A 17503-nucleotide genomic window follows, 5' to 3' on the forward strand; every position below is an offset into this window, starting at 1 on the left:
TAAACTTGGAGGATTGCTGAGCTTCTAAAATATCAGAACTAACTATGATGCACCTTTATAATAAGAAAAAGCGAGTGAGTTGGCATAGGGCAATACTCTAAACTCATACTTGGGAGGTGCTTGGTTTAAATCTTGGCTGGGATGCCAGATATTCTGAGTGAGACCAGCCCTCAGTCCATCCACATAAATGCTGAGACAGTACCTTGATTAGGCCACGCCCACTCCCCTCCCAATCCTTTGCTATTCCTAATTCATCTATCATCCTAACATTCAATACTATACAGTCTAACCACTTATGGCACTATGAAATAATTCATCAAAGAGACAAACAAGAAACAATGAGGGACTTCAGTAAAGACAGCTGATGCGTTGGCCAAAATTCAAACTAAGAATTCCATCTGTTATGTCACTGCAGCATAGTTCATCTGTTCAAAAGATAGGTTTCAAACTGGGTGCCTACATGATTTCAAGCATTTAATATCATTTCATGTGATAGCTACAGCAGTGTTTCTCAACTGGGACTTCATTGTCAGTTGGGTGGATGTGAGGTCTCAACTATAATAATTAATTCAACTGCACAGAATTCCCTTACACAAAAACTTTTCTCCATTCTGAGCATAAGCTTCTCATTAATTCAGTATCTATAAATACCAAGTGATGACAGGATGATTGGTAAATGATGAACTAGAAAGAGTTTGGAAGGAACTGGTCATGGCCTAAATAAGATACAATCTGGCATCTGTATGGAGAGACTGAAGAAAACCTTAAAGATAAGGTCAGCTGGTGTCTTGCTGAGATTTGAGTCATGCACCTACCAAATACAAGGTGCTATCAGAAATTTCTCAGACTAGGTCAAAAAAGAAACACTGGCTTAAGTTACTCAATTTTGGCTGCCATCTCCGTCAAAATAGTCTCATTGGGAATGTATACAGCGATCCCATCATTTTTTCCACACTTCAAAAGCACCATGAAAGTCACTGCTTAATGCTGCGAAGTATCACTTGTGATTCCCTTTGGATGTCAAACACTGTTTCAAAATGTCGTCCCTTCAGTTTCATTTTTAATTTGGGAATCAAAACGAAATCACTGGAGGCTAAGTCCGACGAGTAGGAAGTGGAATGATAACCATGTTGTTGTTAATCACAAACTCTTATCATTTTTAGGGACATGAGGGCAGGTGCATTACCCTAATGAAGGAACAATATGGTGTAAATTCAAATTTTCTGTTAAGATCTCTTGCCAAACTCCATAACTGATCCCAACAGTGTCTGCAAGCTCCTGTATTGCTCGGCAACGGTCTTTGTGGATGAGTTCTCAAATTATTTCAACATTTTCTGTCATTATGCTGGTCCTTGGTCGCCCTGAACATTCTTCATCTTCAACTGGCACTCAACAAACCCTGAAACGTGAATGCCATCCAAGAACCATTGTCTGGCTTAAAGAATGTTCTCAAAAAAAACCTCATGAAGCATTTCAAGGGTTTCAGTAGCAGATTTACGGAGATTTACGCAAAATTTGATGCAGACATGTTCCTCAATTTTGCCATCCATCAAAGACAAAATGAAACAAGAAGTCGAAAAAGCACTTGTGTAAAAACAATGCTTGTTCACAGCATTGTGTCACATAGCAGACTGACGTAATATGCTTTTGGAAGTGTGACCTTGGCCTCTCCTCTCATCTCCTTCCACCAAGGCAGTTACAACAGTAACAGTCCAGGAACTTTCCCATACCACTTCATACCAGTATTAATCATTGCTGCTTTACCATTCAGCTCAGCATACAGTGCTCTGTAGTTATTAGGAACTTCATTAGTGATTAATAAAACATTGAAATGTACATAACTGTAGAAACATACTTCCCTGAAAGACAGCTTTGTTTATACCGTATAATTAGGGTTTCTTGACAAGACTGATGGGATGCAAGATTCACAAGGCTGAATCATGGTATTCTTTTCTCCAACTGGGAGTTGCAACCACCCATGTGGTCACAACCTGCTCCATGAGGGGTCACTAAGTGACCACAAATTGTTTAAAAAATACTTGTATCCATGCACAGTTTTTGCAAGACTTTTAATAGGTGGTTCAGTATATGTAACTGTGATTGGCAGAACATTTCACAATATTTTTGTGGCTGTACAGGAATGTTTCATAGCTTACTGTGAATGCAGGAAGACTGTAGAGGCACTTAGGTTCCTTCTACCACAATACAGGCATAAACATGTATTGCTTCTAGAATGTTGCAGTGTCACAGATTTTAAGAACCCCTGCACTTTCAATAAAATATCCAAAGCTATGCAACCACAATTAAAAATTATAAATTCTTCGAACTTTTGAAGTTAACTGTTCCTTAACATATTAAGTGAAACTACATTAAACTAATGTACCTCAATTTCTTGTCGCAGAAATGAGGCGAACTGCATAAGGGAGGCACGGGTGTTCTGCAAAACACTCGTGCAGTCTACAAACATCTCATCACAGCTCACTGCTTCAATGTCCAACGTGAAGCTGCAAACAACAGGTTAATCACAGTTAAAAGATAAAGGATAAAGTTGTCCCTGTCCTTAGTTATGCATCAAACACTGCAACTGTATGCAGAAATGGAGGTACAGCTCCACACACACATTCTTAACCTTGGCAGTACATGGAAGGAAATGGTAAGCTTCATACCCCTGCCACTTTACACCACAGGAAAGTGTCCCCAGTACCCACTGGATAGGAGGGCCACAGTCAGCCTGGATGCTGTGGAGAATATACATGTCTCCTTCCCTTACTGAGAATGGAATCAATATTCCTCAGTTGTCAAACCAATAGTCTAGTCATTAGTGACTGAGCTATTCTGGTTCCTATGCTAATTACAGGATCTTTCCAGAAAAACACCTTGTTTAATTATACACATCAACTGAAATACATGACAAACACCACTGCACTTGCAGGAGAGTAAGAGCCAACTAAAAACATCAGTGTATGTGACCTTGGCATCCAAAATAATCAGTGGAAATTCTATACTCCAGTCAGTGTGTGTTTACAGCCACTGCAAGCTCTACCTTCAAGATTACTGTCATCTGGGATGCAATGGTCTATAGTCTGGTAGACTGTTACTGTTTCACAGGAACCTGATGCCTCCTTCTTCAAGGAAGAAAGATTCAAATATTCTACCCTGAACATGGAGGCAACAAGTTTCTCCAAAATGCTGGTAATGATGACCAGGTTATATAGGATGTTAAAAAAAAAGATTACTTAAATGAGCAAAAAAGTCCCAGTTGACCTATGTCCAGTAACCACTGCCTGCTGAGATATGAGCAATATTCGTCTGATCTCTTTTTTTTCAATTCAATTTTATTTAATCCATGGATCATTATACACGATATGGGACAAGTCAAAGATTAATATTAATACTAAATAATAATAAGTATAGTATTATAAAACAGAAATAATATGACAATATAATAATAAATGATGATGATAATAATAATAATAATAATAGTAAAAATAATATAGTAATACAGAGATAATAATATGACAATATAATAATAAATGCCTATAATAATTTAGCAGTCTTGAAAACAGTTTCTGTGGTCTTGAATCCTCCTTAAGATGGCACCAGGCAGATAATTCCCAGAAGCAGTCACGAAGTGTTATTTCCTGGAGAGATAAATGAACTGAGCAGTAAGCGTTCTCATGACTTATATTATTCAACACTATGAGGCTAATTGATTCTTGGAATATATAATTTAGACTGACTAGAACTCTTTTCTAAAAAATAAAATACTCGTCTACACAGTAAAAATAATAAATGAACTGAGTGGTAAGCGTTCTCATGACTTGTATTATTCAATACTATGAGGCTAATTGATTCTTGGAATCTTGGAATATATACTTTAGACTAACTAGAACTCTTTTCTAAAAAAGTAAGACACTCGTCTACACTGTAAAAGCAATGATCAAACAGGAAGTTTTTCAAAGCATTCTTGAATCTGTATAGTGCTGGGGTCTCCTTAATGTAATACAGTAAATGATTGAACATAAGAAGTCCAGTATTAATAAAACTGTCTTTGCATAAACTGGTATTACATGAAACAATATATAGGTCATCTTTTCCCCTTGTATTATATGAATGTATTTCCGAATTGGTTGCAAGAGTTTTGTGTATACCAGAGTTTCATAAATATACAAGCATGGTAAGGGCAATATATTTAAATAATTAAAATACAGCACATGATATATGTGGTTCCCATGCATCTCAGCACAAATTTCAGCTCTTTGTCACGGTGAAGTGTGCAATCTGTCAAAAATTCCTGGTTTCAGGTGAACCTCCCGACATGCATTCTCTACTCATTGCTGCAATACCTCTAAGTCACTGATCAGTAGTGAATATACTAAAAAGTCTTCAGGTATTCCCACAGCCTAAAACCTAGAGGATTTAGGCCTGGGGATCATGCAGGCCAGTTGACCAGGCCTCTGCAGCCTACCTACAGTTCATCGAAGTCTGGTTCAGGTACTGTCCGACCACAGAGAAAATAAGGTGGTACTCCATCATGCATGAAGCACATGTGTTGTCAATGAAGGGACAAATGTTTCAAGAGTATTGGTATCTCATTCACCTCAAAATGATGGTACATTGCATCTGTTAGTCTGTTAGGTAAGACAACTGGTCCTACAGACTACTGACTCATCAATATCTCAGCAGGCATTGATTTCTGGACATATGCTGGCTGGTGCTATTTTGCTCATTTAAGTGAGTACTATAACCACTCTAATCCTGTAACCCTTTTAACACCCTGTATGGCATCATGTCTCAGAAAACATGAATCTTCATAGTCACTACAACAAGAAAATCAAATCTCACATTTCTTCCTTCAGTTCTTGAATTGTTTCTGTAAACAATGTCCTTACAAAAATCCTGTAAGAAAAAATCAGGTGATGAGACATGAAGACTATACAGGCCCAGACAAGCAATATCCAAAATGTGCAGGAACTAATTAGATATAACTCTAAAAATGCTCGATGGGCACATCCAGAACTGCAATTGTTGTTCAAAAGCATTAAATGAGAGAAACTGTTCTCCAAGGACATAAAGACAACAGTCAACATTCACAGTAACTTCAAAGAAAACTTCTTCAGTTCCACAAACCAAAACAGGGCATATCTCACCATTCATTTTTGGAATGTAACAGTGTCTCCATCATTTCACACAAGTTTTCTCTAGCTCATATACATGCACATACTGCCTGTTTGCAGAGACATTCACACGAAAATGGACCTTGTCTGTAAATCACGGGTGTTGAAGAATTTAGGATTTTGCTCTCACAAATACAGAAAATGGACCAATAAAGTTAATTCATTGCCCTCACCAAAGGACTGTCATGGCTGAATTTTGTATGGAAGCAATTTCACATCTTTGAACAAAACTTAATGTCCTTGTTCTCTGGTTTTAAGCTTTCAGGAATACACCATGTAGAAAACTGAAGGTTTCCCAATGTGTTGGCAAACACTGCACTTGCCATATTCAGGACTAACCCTGAAGATGGTGCATTCCTGAAAGCTGAAGTCATATATTAAAACCTTATGTTGATATGATGACATTCCTAAATCAAATTGTGCAGCAGGGCATCTCATAGGTTTTCTGGGGCTTGATATGAATGCTTTCTGAACAACCACAATATTTTGTGTTGTTCGATCTACCTTTTAAAGACAACACTCCTCTTATTGCAGATGTTATGCTCTTATGGCACAACAGAGGGAGATTTGAGGCTCCAGGGCTTAAAGGAACCTCGCTGAACAGTCACAACGAAAAAAGTTGGTAATCTAGCATAAGTTTGACCAACAGGTTGCAAGTCTTACTTGGAATGCTGAACCAGCAGTTGCAACAGGTGTAGTAACTATTAGTTTATTCAAGGCATAAGGAAATGCTGACGTACAGGATTTTTCTATTAAACAGCCCTTAGGTCAGTGACTGAGTAGCCAGGATTGTGCAGTCAGTATAGAGACTGGCTACAGGCTGGATGACCAAGGTGTCAGAGTTCAAGTCCCTGTAAGGTCACAAATTCTCTCTTCTCCACATCATCCAGACCGGCTTTGGGGTTTAACCAACCTCCTATCCAATGGGTAGCTGGGGTTCTTTCCCCAGGAGTTAAGCAGCCAGGGGGTGAAGCTGGCTACTAACCTCCAGCTAGCGCAAAGGTCAAGAAAATGTACATCTATACATCCACTCCCCAATACGCCTTCATAGCATATGGAACCGTCCTAAGGCTACATAAATATGAAATTAAGTAACTTAACTCAAACCCAAATGAGTATGTAGACAGTGTAAATAAATGTAGGCAATAGTGGATCCCCAATGTTACAAGTTTATTCCCTAGAACCCAGCCACTGGAGAACGAGAAAAGCTACCAATAGCAATATGAGGAGCTAAGGGTAGATCTGACACCTGAACCTTTTCTTTGAAGGTTCCCAGTCCATGCTGCCCCTTTAAGCATGTACCAGTTTCCAGGGTGGTCAAAGCAACACAGGATCAGCACCCCAAAAAGTAACAGTGGTATTAACATTTTGGGACAGTACACTGAGGAACAGCAGACAACAGTCCCAGTAATTTCAGACTGGTATGCTAAACTACAGACATTCTTTGAACTTTCATCAAATTTTACTCAAAATAGTAGTTAACCTCAAAAACACATCAGCAGGCTAATAAAAACTTCTGTTGCATACCCCACCTTGTTCAGCACTGATTCGTGATGCTGCCACAGGAGAGAGCACTCACCCTTCCCTGATTGGTTGGCTGTCATACTGGTTGGCAATGTTGTTTGGGAAACAGGAAGTACACATGCATGGTGGCATTCATACAAAGTTTCACGAAAACTCGTCACTTAGTTCAAAAGTTACTGAGGTGAAAGAGGAAAGGTGACTAATAAAAGCAAAATTAAATGGTTTTATCTTCTTGCCAACAACAATGCAAAAACTGAATTTCAGATTCTTGTAGCAGAAACTATAAAGATTGTCTTCTGGGATGTGACCCTGCATGTTATTATTTTCAGTTTATTTTTTGGGATGATGTCAGTAATGCTAACTTCAGTGCCTATTAATTAGCTAAAGTACTGGAAAGCATGTAGAGAAAACAATTATCGCCTAGTCTGACTGCGTGAAGAGAGTGGGGAAAACTACAAAAATGCTGTCAGAATTGTGTCAAGAGAGTAAGGAAAACCACAAAAACACTCGTCAGAAATGGGATTTGAATCAGGCAACACCAAAATATAAGTCATAAGTGCCACCATGTAAGACAATTTGCTTGATGACCCTGTGCAGTCTGGTAGATAGGTATCAATACTGCTAAGGACGAGCTGCCTCGGTCTTCAGGGTAGTATTCTTCTAAATGAGATCTAAAAGTTTGTAACAATGGTACATTAGCAAAAACATATTTCTGGACATTGTCCATTGTCCTGTTTTTATTTAAAAACACAACGTTGCAGAGACTGATTTCTGTCTCTGTCTTCAGGTAAAACCTACTCAGTTGGGCCCAATCGACAGAGACAGTCCCTATAAAAACAGCACAGTGTTCTAGATAAAGAGAAGATGATGGATAATGTCCAGAAACATGTTTGTAGTATTCTTCCATTCTGAAGATGGAGGCAGCAGGGTCCTTCAAAATATCGGTATCTACCAGACTACACTTTGCTACATCCCAAAAGACAGAAATCAACATTCAATGCAAAAACTCTGTGGCTATTCACTGATTAAAATTCACTCACGCTGCTACAGTGTTATACAGGCAGTGGGACACTTGTTTATAGCCCTCAAAGTCATATGGAATAGTCCTCAGGTTTGGACACAGTTTAAGGGCTGTCCCCAGAAACATTCCGTTCTTCAGACCACACTTTCTGGCCTCATAACTGCAAGATGCAATCTCAGACATAGAATCGGTCTCATCTACATCAGTAACCATCTTGAGTCCTGCTTTCTGATTGTAGTAGTTCAACTCAAATGCACGATCGACTCCTTTACGTTGATGTGTAGAAGCAATATTTCCCTTAGCATGTGTGACAGCAACGGGCAGACCTCTCAAGTGTGGCCTGTCTCGTAAACCAACAGACACAAAGAAGCAATCCATATCAATGTGCATTATCACTCTACCGCCACCAAAGTTATGGGAGTTGGTAGTCCTTGTCCCACACTCCCGTAATCTCTCTTGGCCAGGGAACCTCCCATCACTGTCTTCGCGAAGTTGTGCAACATACTGTTTGAATAAAGCACCCATCGTGGAAATGTGGTGCAGGCGTGAATGACTGTAGAATTCAGACAGGAAGTTTGGATCAGCAGCATTCTGTGTAGTGGCATGTGATGACTGCCTTCCTTCAGCAACATCAGTTGTCAGCATGTCAGGCTGCATGAGGTAGACTGGTTCACTGTTTTCGCTAGAGGTCTTTGTTTCCTGCAGCAAATTTCCACTCTCCACTTCCTTTTGATTGAAGTCCAATCGTGTCTGAGCTTTGGATGTATACAGCAAATACTTTCGATAATCCAGCAGGCTTCCCTTCTGCACACTGTCCATAATCCAACTTGGCTTCACAACCTTCAGTTTTCTCAACAACTTCATTTTGCAGTTTGGCAAGTTGGAGGCTATAATATGTGTTGTACTGTTTGTCTGGTAGTGGTGATATATTCCTCCATGCAGCATCATCATTCTTTTCAGCGAGTCTGCACATGGTACTGTAATGACAAGGACGGCAATGACAGTAATATAAGCAGCAGTAGGTCCAAAGTTTCGCCAATATAAGGTGACATTTCAATAACATAATGAGGAGGATTCTGAATAAACTGTATCCTCAATTCTGTTTCTATTATTATTATTGTTTTTGTTGTTATTAATTTTTTTAACAGTTTGAATTATTGAACATACAGAGATAGTCTAAGGGGTTCTGACATCAGTGTATAACACTTGGGACTACTGAGCCTTTGGACTATGTCCATCATCTAATGTTCTTAAGAACGTTTCAGAAAATGGATGTTCCCATCCTCAGGTGAAAGGGTAGGAAGCAAATACTCTGTTGGGTCCATCACAAACAGCAAACCTACAGTTTTGTAATAACTAACTCCACGGTGATGAGTCCTTCTTCAGAACCCAACAGTTGCTCTCCCACTCAAGAAATTCCCAGCATTTTATGGAACTTGACAATCTGTTACCACGCTCACAACAGCTTCCCGCTGGTCTATATCCTAAACCAGATGAATCAAGTCCACACCCTCCAAGTCTACCTCTATAAGATCCATTTTAATATGATCTTCTCCATATTCTTCCATTCCATTTCTCAAAGATCCACCCATATATGTCCAGGTCTCTCCTAGTGGTCTCTTTCCTTCAGGTTTGCCTACCAAAACCCTGTATGTACTTTTCTCCTTTCCCATGCATGCAATATACCCTGCCCATCCCATCCTCCCAGACAGATCATTCTGATAACATTGGGTGAGGATCACAAGTTATGAGCTCCTTGTTATGCAGTCTTCTCCTACTATATCATCCCATTTAGGTCCAAACATTCTCCTCAGCACCCCATTCTCAAACATCCTAAGTCTGCATTATTCCCTTAATTTGACAGACTAAACTTCACAGCCATATAAAACTACAGGTAGTATTAGTTTTGGGTTCTGTAATATTCATACTTTTAGACAGCAAGTGAGAAGACAAATGATTCTGAACTGAATGGTAGCAAGCATTTCACATATTTAATTTTGTCATTAATGAAATACTGATTTGTTACAGTCATTCCCAAATATCTGAACTCTGCCACATTTTCAAAGAATCTATTAGCTAGCTTTATATTAGGATTTTGTTCTGCATTCTGGTGATGAGACATCAACATATACTTAGTTCTCTCTGTGTTTACTTCTAGGCCAACCTTCTTACTTGCGGCTATTAGTGTGTCTGTTTTGCTTCATTGTATGTTTTATTTCTCAGTCAACTATCATCAGCACAGAACAGAAGCAGATGTATCCCACTCAATTTCAATCCTATCTGGTTCTGTTGGACCTTCCCAATGGCATATTTCAAAATAAAGTTAAAAACAATGGCAATAAAGCATCTCCTTGTTTCAAACCATTCTGAATAGGAAACATAATAGACAAATGTTATGGACTTGGCGATAGGCTCTTGGAAGTGTGTCCTGACACAAATTCTTCTCCAGTATCAAAGTCAAATTAGAAGCATGCTATAGCCATAAGTATAGATATTTTTCCTGTGGCGCTACAGCCCCAATTTGGGCCTAGGCCTACCTCCATGAAACTCTCCGCTTCACTTCGGTTTACTAGATCTTACACATACGGTAGGACTCCTTGGGCGAGTGATCAGCTCATCGCAAGGCCTCTACCTGTAGACAAACACAGAAAAATGCACACAAACATCCATGCCCTGAGTGGGATTCGAACCCATGATCCCGGCTTCCGAGCGAGCGAAGACAGTGCATGCCTTAGACCGCTCGGCTACCGTGACTGGCAAGTATAGATATACAGCACCTAATTCATACCTGTATAGCCAATGACAAAGATGGCAACACCACGAAAGATATTGCTGCCAGCATTACTGCGACTATCACCCTCCTTTGCAACATCTTCTAAGAACTGCTCCTGCAATTTGGATTTCTTGGCTGCCATATAGCCCCCCTGAAACAAACCACAGCATTTCATTTAAAGAAAACAATAACACTATATTAAATGCATAAGTCACTTATTTATTTATTCTTGGTTTATTTCAAAGTGCTTTCAGTGACTCTGACTATGAATGAACAGTCAGGTGAGTATGGAACAACAAATCAGAAAGGATGTGAAAGAAGTGGTTACAAACTAATTCAAGGTACTATTCTAGCATTTACCTGGAGAGACTAAGGAAAACCAAGAAAAGTGCAGCCATGACAGCATGCTTCCAAGCTGAGATCTGAACCCTGGACCTCCCAAATACAAAACTGGAGTGCTCACAACTGAATTATAAAGTTTGGAAAATCATACAAACATATTTCAACATTATAAATCTTCTGCGCTGAACAGCTGTCACTCAACAAACTGGGAGCAATTAAATTGCATATCAGCTACTTGCCCAGTTCTATCCATTGAAACAGACTACTGAGATAGATGATTCAAGAAGTAACTCTTCTGTCTTGGATTTGGTTAAAATCTCACCAAGGAAATCAACCATCCTTAGATTTTTGTGGTCTTCCTTTATCCCTCCAGGCAAATGCCAGGATAGTACCTCAAGTTAGAACGAAACCACTTCCTTCCACGTCCTTTCCAAACCATTATTTAATAATAATATTATTTAATAACTAATAACATTTCCTGATTTATTACTATATAGTCCAGGATACTGACCATCTTGGGCCAGTTCTTTATGGAACCAAGTGACTACTATGATGACCCCATAAACAAAGGTCCTACATTTCGATCAAAGTGTAGGATTGATAAAGTGTTTAGAAAAAAAGGGGGGAGGGGGGGGCATAATAGATCACTAAATGTAAAGTGCAAAGGCCGAAAGGGCCCATCCCTTATGCATTCATTCATTCATTCATTCAAGACACTAACTATTGTCCTAAATAAATCATAAATAGAAATAAATGTATCATGTAGAGTATTATCTGTATGGTCAGGGGTAGTTCCCTGACAAGGAAAAAGAACCAGGGCGGTTCAGAGCAGTTCACTGAACCTGAAGAACCTCACTACTGTGGCATGTAGACCCACTGCTTGGCAGCAACCACAAAATAGGTGACTGTACAGCAGTCCTTGCCTGGCAGCGGCCCACGAACACAGGAAGTGTTTTTTGTGCAGGCCATGCCAAGATGTTATAAGCAGGACGTTTAGAGTCAGCTTAGTGAAGTGAAGAGCAGCTGGTCGACAAGAAAGTGCGTGACAGGATTGCAAAGGTTGTCCTTGTGAGCCGTGGTGGCGGCTACCTCCGTGCGAGGGGGGGGGGGTGTGCACGCGTGTGGTAGTAGTCACAACTGTTAGTACTTACGCATTCTGGGTGCAAGAACAATAATCATGATTTTGAGTGATTTCACAAGGCAGTAATTTCAAACCAGAATCACTGAAGACACGACGTATAAATAAGCGAAATGACCAGCTAGATGGGCCAGAATCTTTCTTGAGAAGTTCACTCACTCAGATAGCCAAGAAATCCCGCCCTTTATATGGAACCCCAAGTTTTAACATTGTATCATGTTCACGAGTCTATCAATGGTCCCTATCCTGAGCCAAATGAATCCAGTCCAAACCCTCTCATATTATTCCTTTTATATCCATTTTAATATATTATCCTCCCATCTATGCCAGTCTTCAAAGTGGCCATTTCTATGGATTCATCACTACCATTTATGCAACATGTCTTGCTCATTCCTTCCTCATTGATTCAACACATGACAAAAGTAAAAGCATCCCGGTTGAATCCAAACTTTCAATACTCGTATAAAAACATAACGGTAACCAGACACCGGAAGACAAAGGCAGAACAAACTCTTAAAAATTACGCGTATATCGAACGTATTCCACACAATGCAGAACATAACATTCGCGCTTTATGAGCAGCAGAAGCAGATGTGGACCTCCCGATAGGGCATCTATTCCTTCTCGATTTCTCAAAACATTCCAAGCCACAGAAATGCAACCATGGCATTTATTATACCTAACCTAGAATTTTTATTTAGTTTTACCCATGCACCAAATCCATTATCTTCGGAGGATTGCCTCTTCCGTCGTTTGTACATTATCACAGTAATGATGCCACCTGAACTGAAGTCTCTTTCCAAATAACTGTGACAATAATTTCTTATCCACGTTATTTTCGATAATTGATACCACTCAACCGCCAAAACGCCCAAACCTTAACTAAAATCTGAAAATCGTTAATGGAGGCTGATCAATAACCAATTAGGCATGGTTACCAAACTCTTCCCACAGAGTCCTGCTGTAGCTGTTTATATGTAAAACTGTAGTTTCGATTATAAACTTTTATTCAAATTAGGAAAGAGCATATGATTCTTGGTTACTGTAAAAAATATAGGTTGTCTGCAAACGAAACTGACGGATATAACTTTATAAATTATGTGCGATCTCAACGTATATTGTTCAAAAATAAATTTCCCAACGTTGCATCCTATGTGTTTTTATGTATACATGATACATAACATAGTCTAAGAACAGAAAGTAGAGTTAAAATTATAATGGAAGTGAAAAAAATTGTTACTTTTAGTTCATTTGCTGATTGTGGTACGTTGTATTTGGTGGTACAAGAAATACTCGTATGTAGAGTGAAGAGACACCGACACCCCAAAGCACGTTTTGGTTACTGATGACTTCTGCAAGAAGCTCTGTTAATTTGGGCACAGATTTTATGTATTGCAGTCTTCCTGTGTCGAGTTCATTATTGGCCCTTCTACCTGACAGGTTTTGTTTCATCATAAACGCGTTAGTGGGTCTGTTGATTTTTCTTAACCTACCTTACCGGGGCTCGCAGTATATGTACGTGAAATTGCAATCATGTGTTAATTTTCATTCCATATTGTATATGTATGTAATCAGAATTCTAAAGAGAATAAATTTTGAATGAAATATGAAAATTAACGTAGCGCATACGTACCTTCTATATAACTCCAGACAAAAATCGTAAGGTTTTCGGGGTGGTGAAGATTTGTCTCCTGGGTTATGACACGGTGTAATCTGGTAGGTGGTTACCATCATGTCAGGAGAAGTAGCAGATTCAACTTTATTTTATCATGTAGATAGAGCCAGCCAACTAACGCCATGGAAGCCCATCCTTGAGAGGTGCCATTCACTCTCGTGCCCAAGAAACCACCAACTTTGTATGGAACCCAAAATTTTGTTACCGTGTATAGAAGAGCCCATCGCTAGTCCCTACCTTCAGCCAAATTAATCCAGTCCTGTCATCCCATCCTATTTCTCATAAGATCAATTTTAATATTATCCTCCCACCTGTCTACATTTTCCTAATGGTCTCTTTCCTTTTGGCTTTCCCACCAAAACCCTGTATGCATTCTATTCTCCCCCATATATGCTACATGGCCTGCCCATTTCATCTTTCATGACTGAATCATTCTAATTATATTTGGTGAAGAGTGCATGTTATAAAGCTCCTGGTTATGCAGCTTTTTCCAAACTCCTACTATTTCATTCCTGCTTGGATCAGATATTCTCCTCAGCACCTTGTTCTCAGATACCTTCAATGTATGTCCCTCCCTTAATGTCAGGTATCAGGTTTCACATCCATACAAAATTACAGGCAATGTTATTCTTTCTTATATTTTCATTTTTACGTTTCTAGGTAGCAGATAAGAAGACAAAGCAGACTCAATTTGGGTAATGCTTGCTACCATTACCTGAATTCAGTCTGCTCTTTATTTCCACATGAATCTATTTTGATTTGTTACTCTCATTCAAAAATATTTTAACTTGGCTGCATTTTCAAAGGATCTCCTCGTTTTAGACTATTCTGAATAGGAGACATATCAGCCATATATTTACTTTTAATAGTTTTATTGCATTTTCTTGTAAATTGGTACAGTAATAGACTTCTTCCACTGAGCAGGCAATTCTTCCCTATTCCAAATAATATTAGTGAGCTTACAGGTCATAGAACGTATGTTTCACGTCCTGCTTGAACCAATTATGGCAGAATTTGTTCAGTACCTGTTAATTTATACTATTTGAACTTTTCAGTAGCAGTTTGAACCTCAAAAGGACTGGGCTCGGGTACTAATGGCTCTACTATGTGTATTTCCATCTGCTTAACATCACTAGTCCTATGTACATTCAGTAGCTGAGAAAAGTAATTCTTCAAGATGGAGCCAGCAGGTTTCTCAAAAATGAACAACCATACTGGATCACAATCCTGATGTATGTCACATAAGAGTAACATTTCTTTGTTTTATACATGTACAGTATGCAAGTGGATTATTGTTCAGTGTGTGTTATATAAAAAATAAAATTGTTGATGTAATATTACAGTCTTTTAATAAATCCTGAATGTTTGAACTTTTTTTTTTTTTGCAGTGATGGTGATTCTGTGTATAACACGAATTTGTCGTGTCAAACATGGCTGCTACCAACAGTGAATCACCCATTGAATGTAGTTGGAGTGAAACTGATCCTGTATGTAAGATGAATACTGATGTGACAAGGAATGTAGCCAGGCACAGCCAGTTGTCCACAGAATGTGATTGGTGTGATGATGATCTTGTGTGTAGAGTGAATACTGTCACTTTGGACACTGCAACCAGCCACAGTCAATCATCCACGGCACATGAGTGGAGTAATGACAATACTGTGTGTGGAGTGAATAGTGTCACATCAAACACTGCAGCTAGCCACACCCAGTTTCCCATGGTGTGTGACTGGAGCAGCAGCAAGCTGACAAAGCCTCAGTGTGATAAGAAGAAGGGTGAAGTGTTGTCCTTGAAATTACGAGTTGAGGTCATCAGGGAAAGCTCCAGTGGTCTCTCACAGAGGGCACTTGCTCTCAAATTCAACTGCAGCAAGACACAGATTCAGAACATACTAAAAGATAAGGATCGGCTGCTGCGAGAATGGAAAGAGGGAGGCAGTCAGTTTGCCAAAAGAAAGAGAAGGCAGAGGAATGAAAACGTGAACAATTTTGTGTGGGAGTGGTTCAAGGAAGCACGTGCCAGGGGCTTGCCTCTTAGTGGCCCTATTCTACAGGAGAAAGCACGAGAATTCGCTGCATTTTTTAACATAGAAAAATTCAATGCCAGCAATGGATGGTTAGACAGCTTTAAAAAACGCCATAACATTGTTTTCAGGGAGATTCTTGGGGAAAGTGAGATGGAGGAAGCCGATTGGAGACTGCGTGTGGCTACTATGTGTGAGGGTTATGAACTCAGGAATATTTTCAACATGGATGAAACTGGACTTTTCTTCAGAGCAGTGCCTGATAAGACAATAGGCCAAGAAAAAATGTATCATGGGGGAGAACTTGCAGGTGAACGGCTGACATTGTCTTTCTGTATCAATGCTCTGGGAGAGAAGGAGCCCCCAGTTGTCATCTATTCCAAGTGTTCTAAAGAAAATGATGCCCCACAGCTGGGTGTGGAACAGTATGCAAATATTAATGCATGGATGACACCAGACATCTTTTGTCAGTGGGTCACTAAATTGAATGAGAAGATGATTCAGGAGAATAGAAAGATCCTCCTTTTTCTGGATGATGCCCCATGTCATCCGCTGTTGGAACTGTCAAACATCAACTTCATCTTCCTCCCTGCCAGTTCTGCAAGTCGTTTGCAGCCACTTGAGCAAGGCATTATCCAAGCTTTTAAGGTTCTGTACAGACGGAGAATGCTGAGGTCATTGGTTGCCAGAATGAATGGTACGATAAGCATTAGACGGCTTGCTCATCAGATTACAGTTTCAGATGCCATCACATGGGTGAAGTCTGCATGGATGGAAGTCAAGCCTGCTGTAGCACAACGGTTGTTTGCCATATGTGGCATAAAAACTGAACAAACATGCGCGACTCTTGAAGATGACATTGCCACAGAACTTGATAATGTAGCAATAGAAGTATCATCTTTGGGGGAAGCAGCAGGCATTGATGTAGAATTGGAGCCTGAGGGAAGTCATTCTGTTCCATGTTATGATGCTGGAAGTGACTGGGAACAGCAGCTGCTGGGGGTTGCATGGGGTGATGAGCCCAGTGCAGATGAGGAAGCAGACAAGGCAGAGGAGCCATCAGTAATGCCTCTGCCTCTCAGCCAGGCTCTTAGCAGCATTGCTGCACTGAAGGCACTTACAGTTGAGCTAGGAAGCCATGACAAGCTGATGAAGGCACTGGAGGTAGCAGAGGAAGAATTTGAGAACATTATAGTGAAAGAGCGCTGCCAATACTAGAGAACATAAATGCTTGTATATAATTTATTTAGAATAAACATAAGTATGTAATACTTGTAGCATGACTCATTTACGTGTATAACCTATCACCCTCTGATTCCACAAGGCTTAAGCAAATGCAGAGATCTTGGTGTGGATATTGGGTGGAAAAGTGCTTATACTGACATAGAATTATTGTAGTGTTCATTTGTTCCTTGGTTGATAATGCTGTACCTTGAAAGTAGCTTAGTACCAGTTGCTCCAGATTTACTGTTCACAGTCATACTAGCACCTGCAGCTGTTACCAGAGCTGAAAACTGGCACAGATGCAGGTAGACCCTGTGTGCTTAGTTCCATAGCTCTTGTTTCTAATGTTACTTCTGCTGCCTTAAAATTGTCATTACTATCATTCCCAGCAACAATACATGTAGGAACAAATTCCTTAGCCTAGATTGTTATAAGTCTCTTTATAACATGTGTTGGTTATTTCCCTGAGGTTCTCTACTGAGCTGAGGCATTTATGCCTGGAAAGTCATATCTACCCATGACCAGTATAGTTTATATGAATGAGGAGCACAGATGATTACAGTCAATATCTGAGTGGCATTAAAAATACTGTTGTATGGACTTGA

At 39.7% G+C, this 17503-nt stretch overlaps 2 protein-coding genes across 13 annotated transcripts in view; one reads left to right on the top strand and one right to left on the bottom strand.

Annotated features, from left to right (window-relative positions):
- LOC111873781 (DNA repair protein REV1) overlaps nt 1–17503 on the bottom strand; it is an 80233-nt gene that overhangs the window by 44760 nt on the left and 17970 nt on the right. For 2 of the 4 annotated variants that reach the window (XM_023868732.2, XM_023868733.2), the window contains exons 2-4: nt 10511–10646; nt 7742–8699; nt 2384–2504 (exon numbers count right to left, since the gene is read on the bottom strand). In XM_023868732.2, coding sequence (XP_023724500.1) covers nt 2384–2504; nt 7742–8699; nt 10511–10637 — 1206 coding nt within the window. In that variant the 5' untranslated portion in view covers nt 10638–10646. Of the gene's footprint in view, nt 1–2383; nt 2505–7741; nt 8700–10510; nt 10647–12659; nt 12858–17503 lie in introns of those variants that run through there. The other 2 variants (XM_023868731.2, XM_023868730.2) reach the window with 2 other exon arrangements.
- On the top strand, nt 12936–16930 carry LOC111873782 (tigger transposable element-derived protein 4). Of its 9 annotated transcripts, none has more exons than XM_033755209.1 (3): nt 12936–12952; nt 14706–14882; nt 15039–16930. In XM_033755209.1, exon 3 carries the CDS (start codon nt 15081–15083, stop codon nt 16890–16892), a length of 1812 nt encoding a protein of 603 aa, XP_033611100.1. In that variant the 5' UTR covers nt 12936–12952; nt 14706–14882; nt 15039–15080; the 3' UTR covers nt 16893–16930. The 9 variants fall into 9 exon arrangements, with proteins under 9 accessions (XP_033611100.1, XP_023724508.1, XP_023724503.1 ...); XM_023868740.2 differs by lacking the exon at nt 12936–12952 and adding an exon at nt 12981–13490; XM_023868735.2 differs by lacking the exon at nt 12936–12952 and adding an exon at nt 12981–13444.

This window comes from Cryptotermes secundus, unplaced genomic scaffold (genome assembly GCF_002891405.2).
Source record: "Cryptotermes secundus unplaced genomic scaffold, Csec_1.0 scaffold214, whole genome shotgun sequence".
In the NCBI taxonomy this organism is placed as follows: Eukaryota; Metazoa; Arthropoda; class Insecta; order Blattodea; family Kalotermitidae; genus Cryptotermes; species Cryptotermes secundus.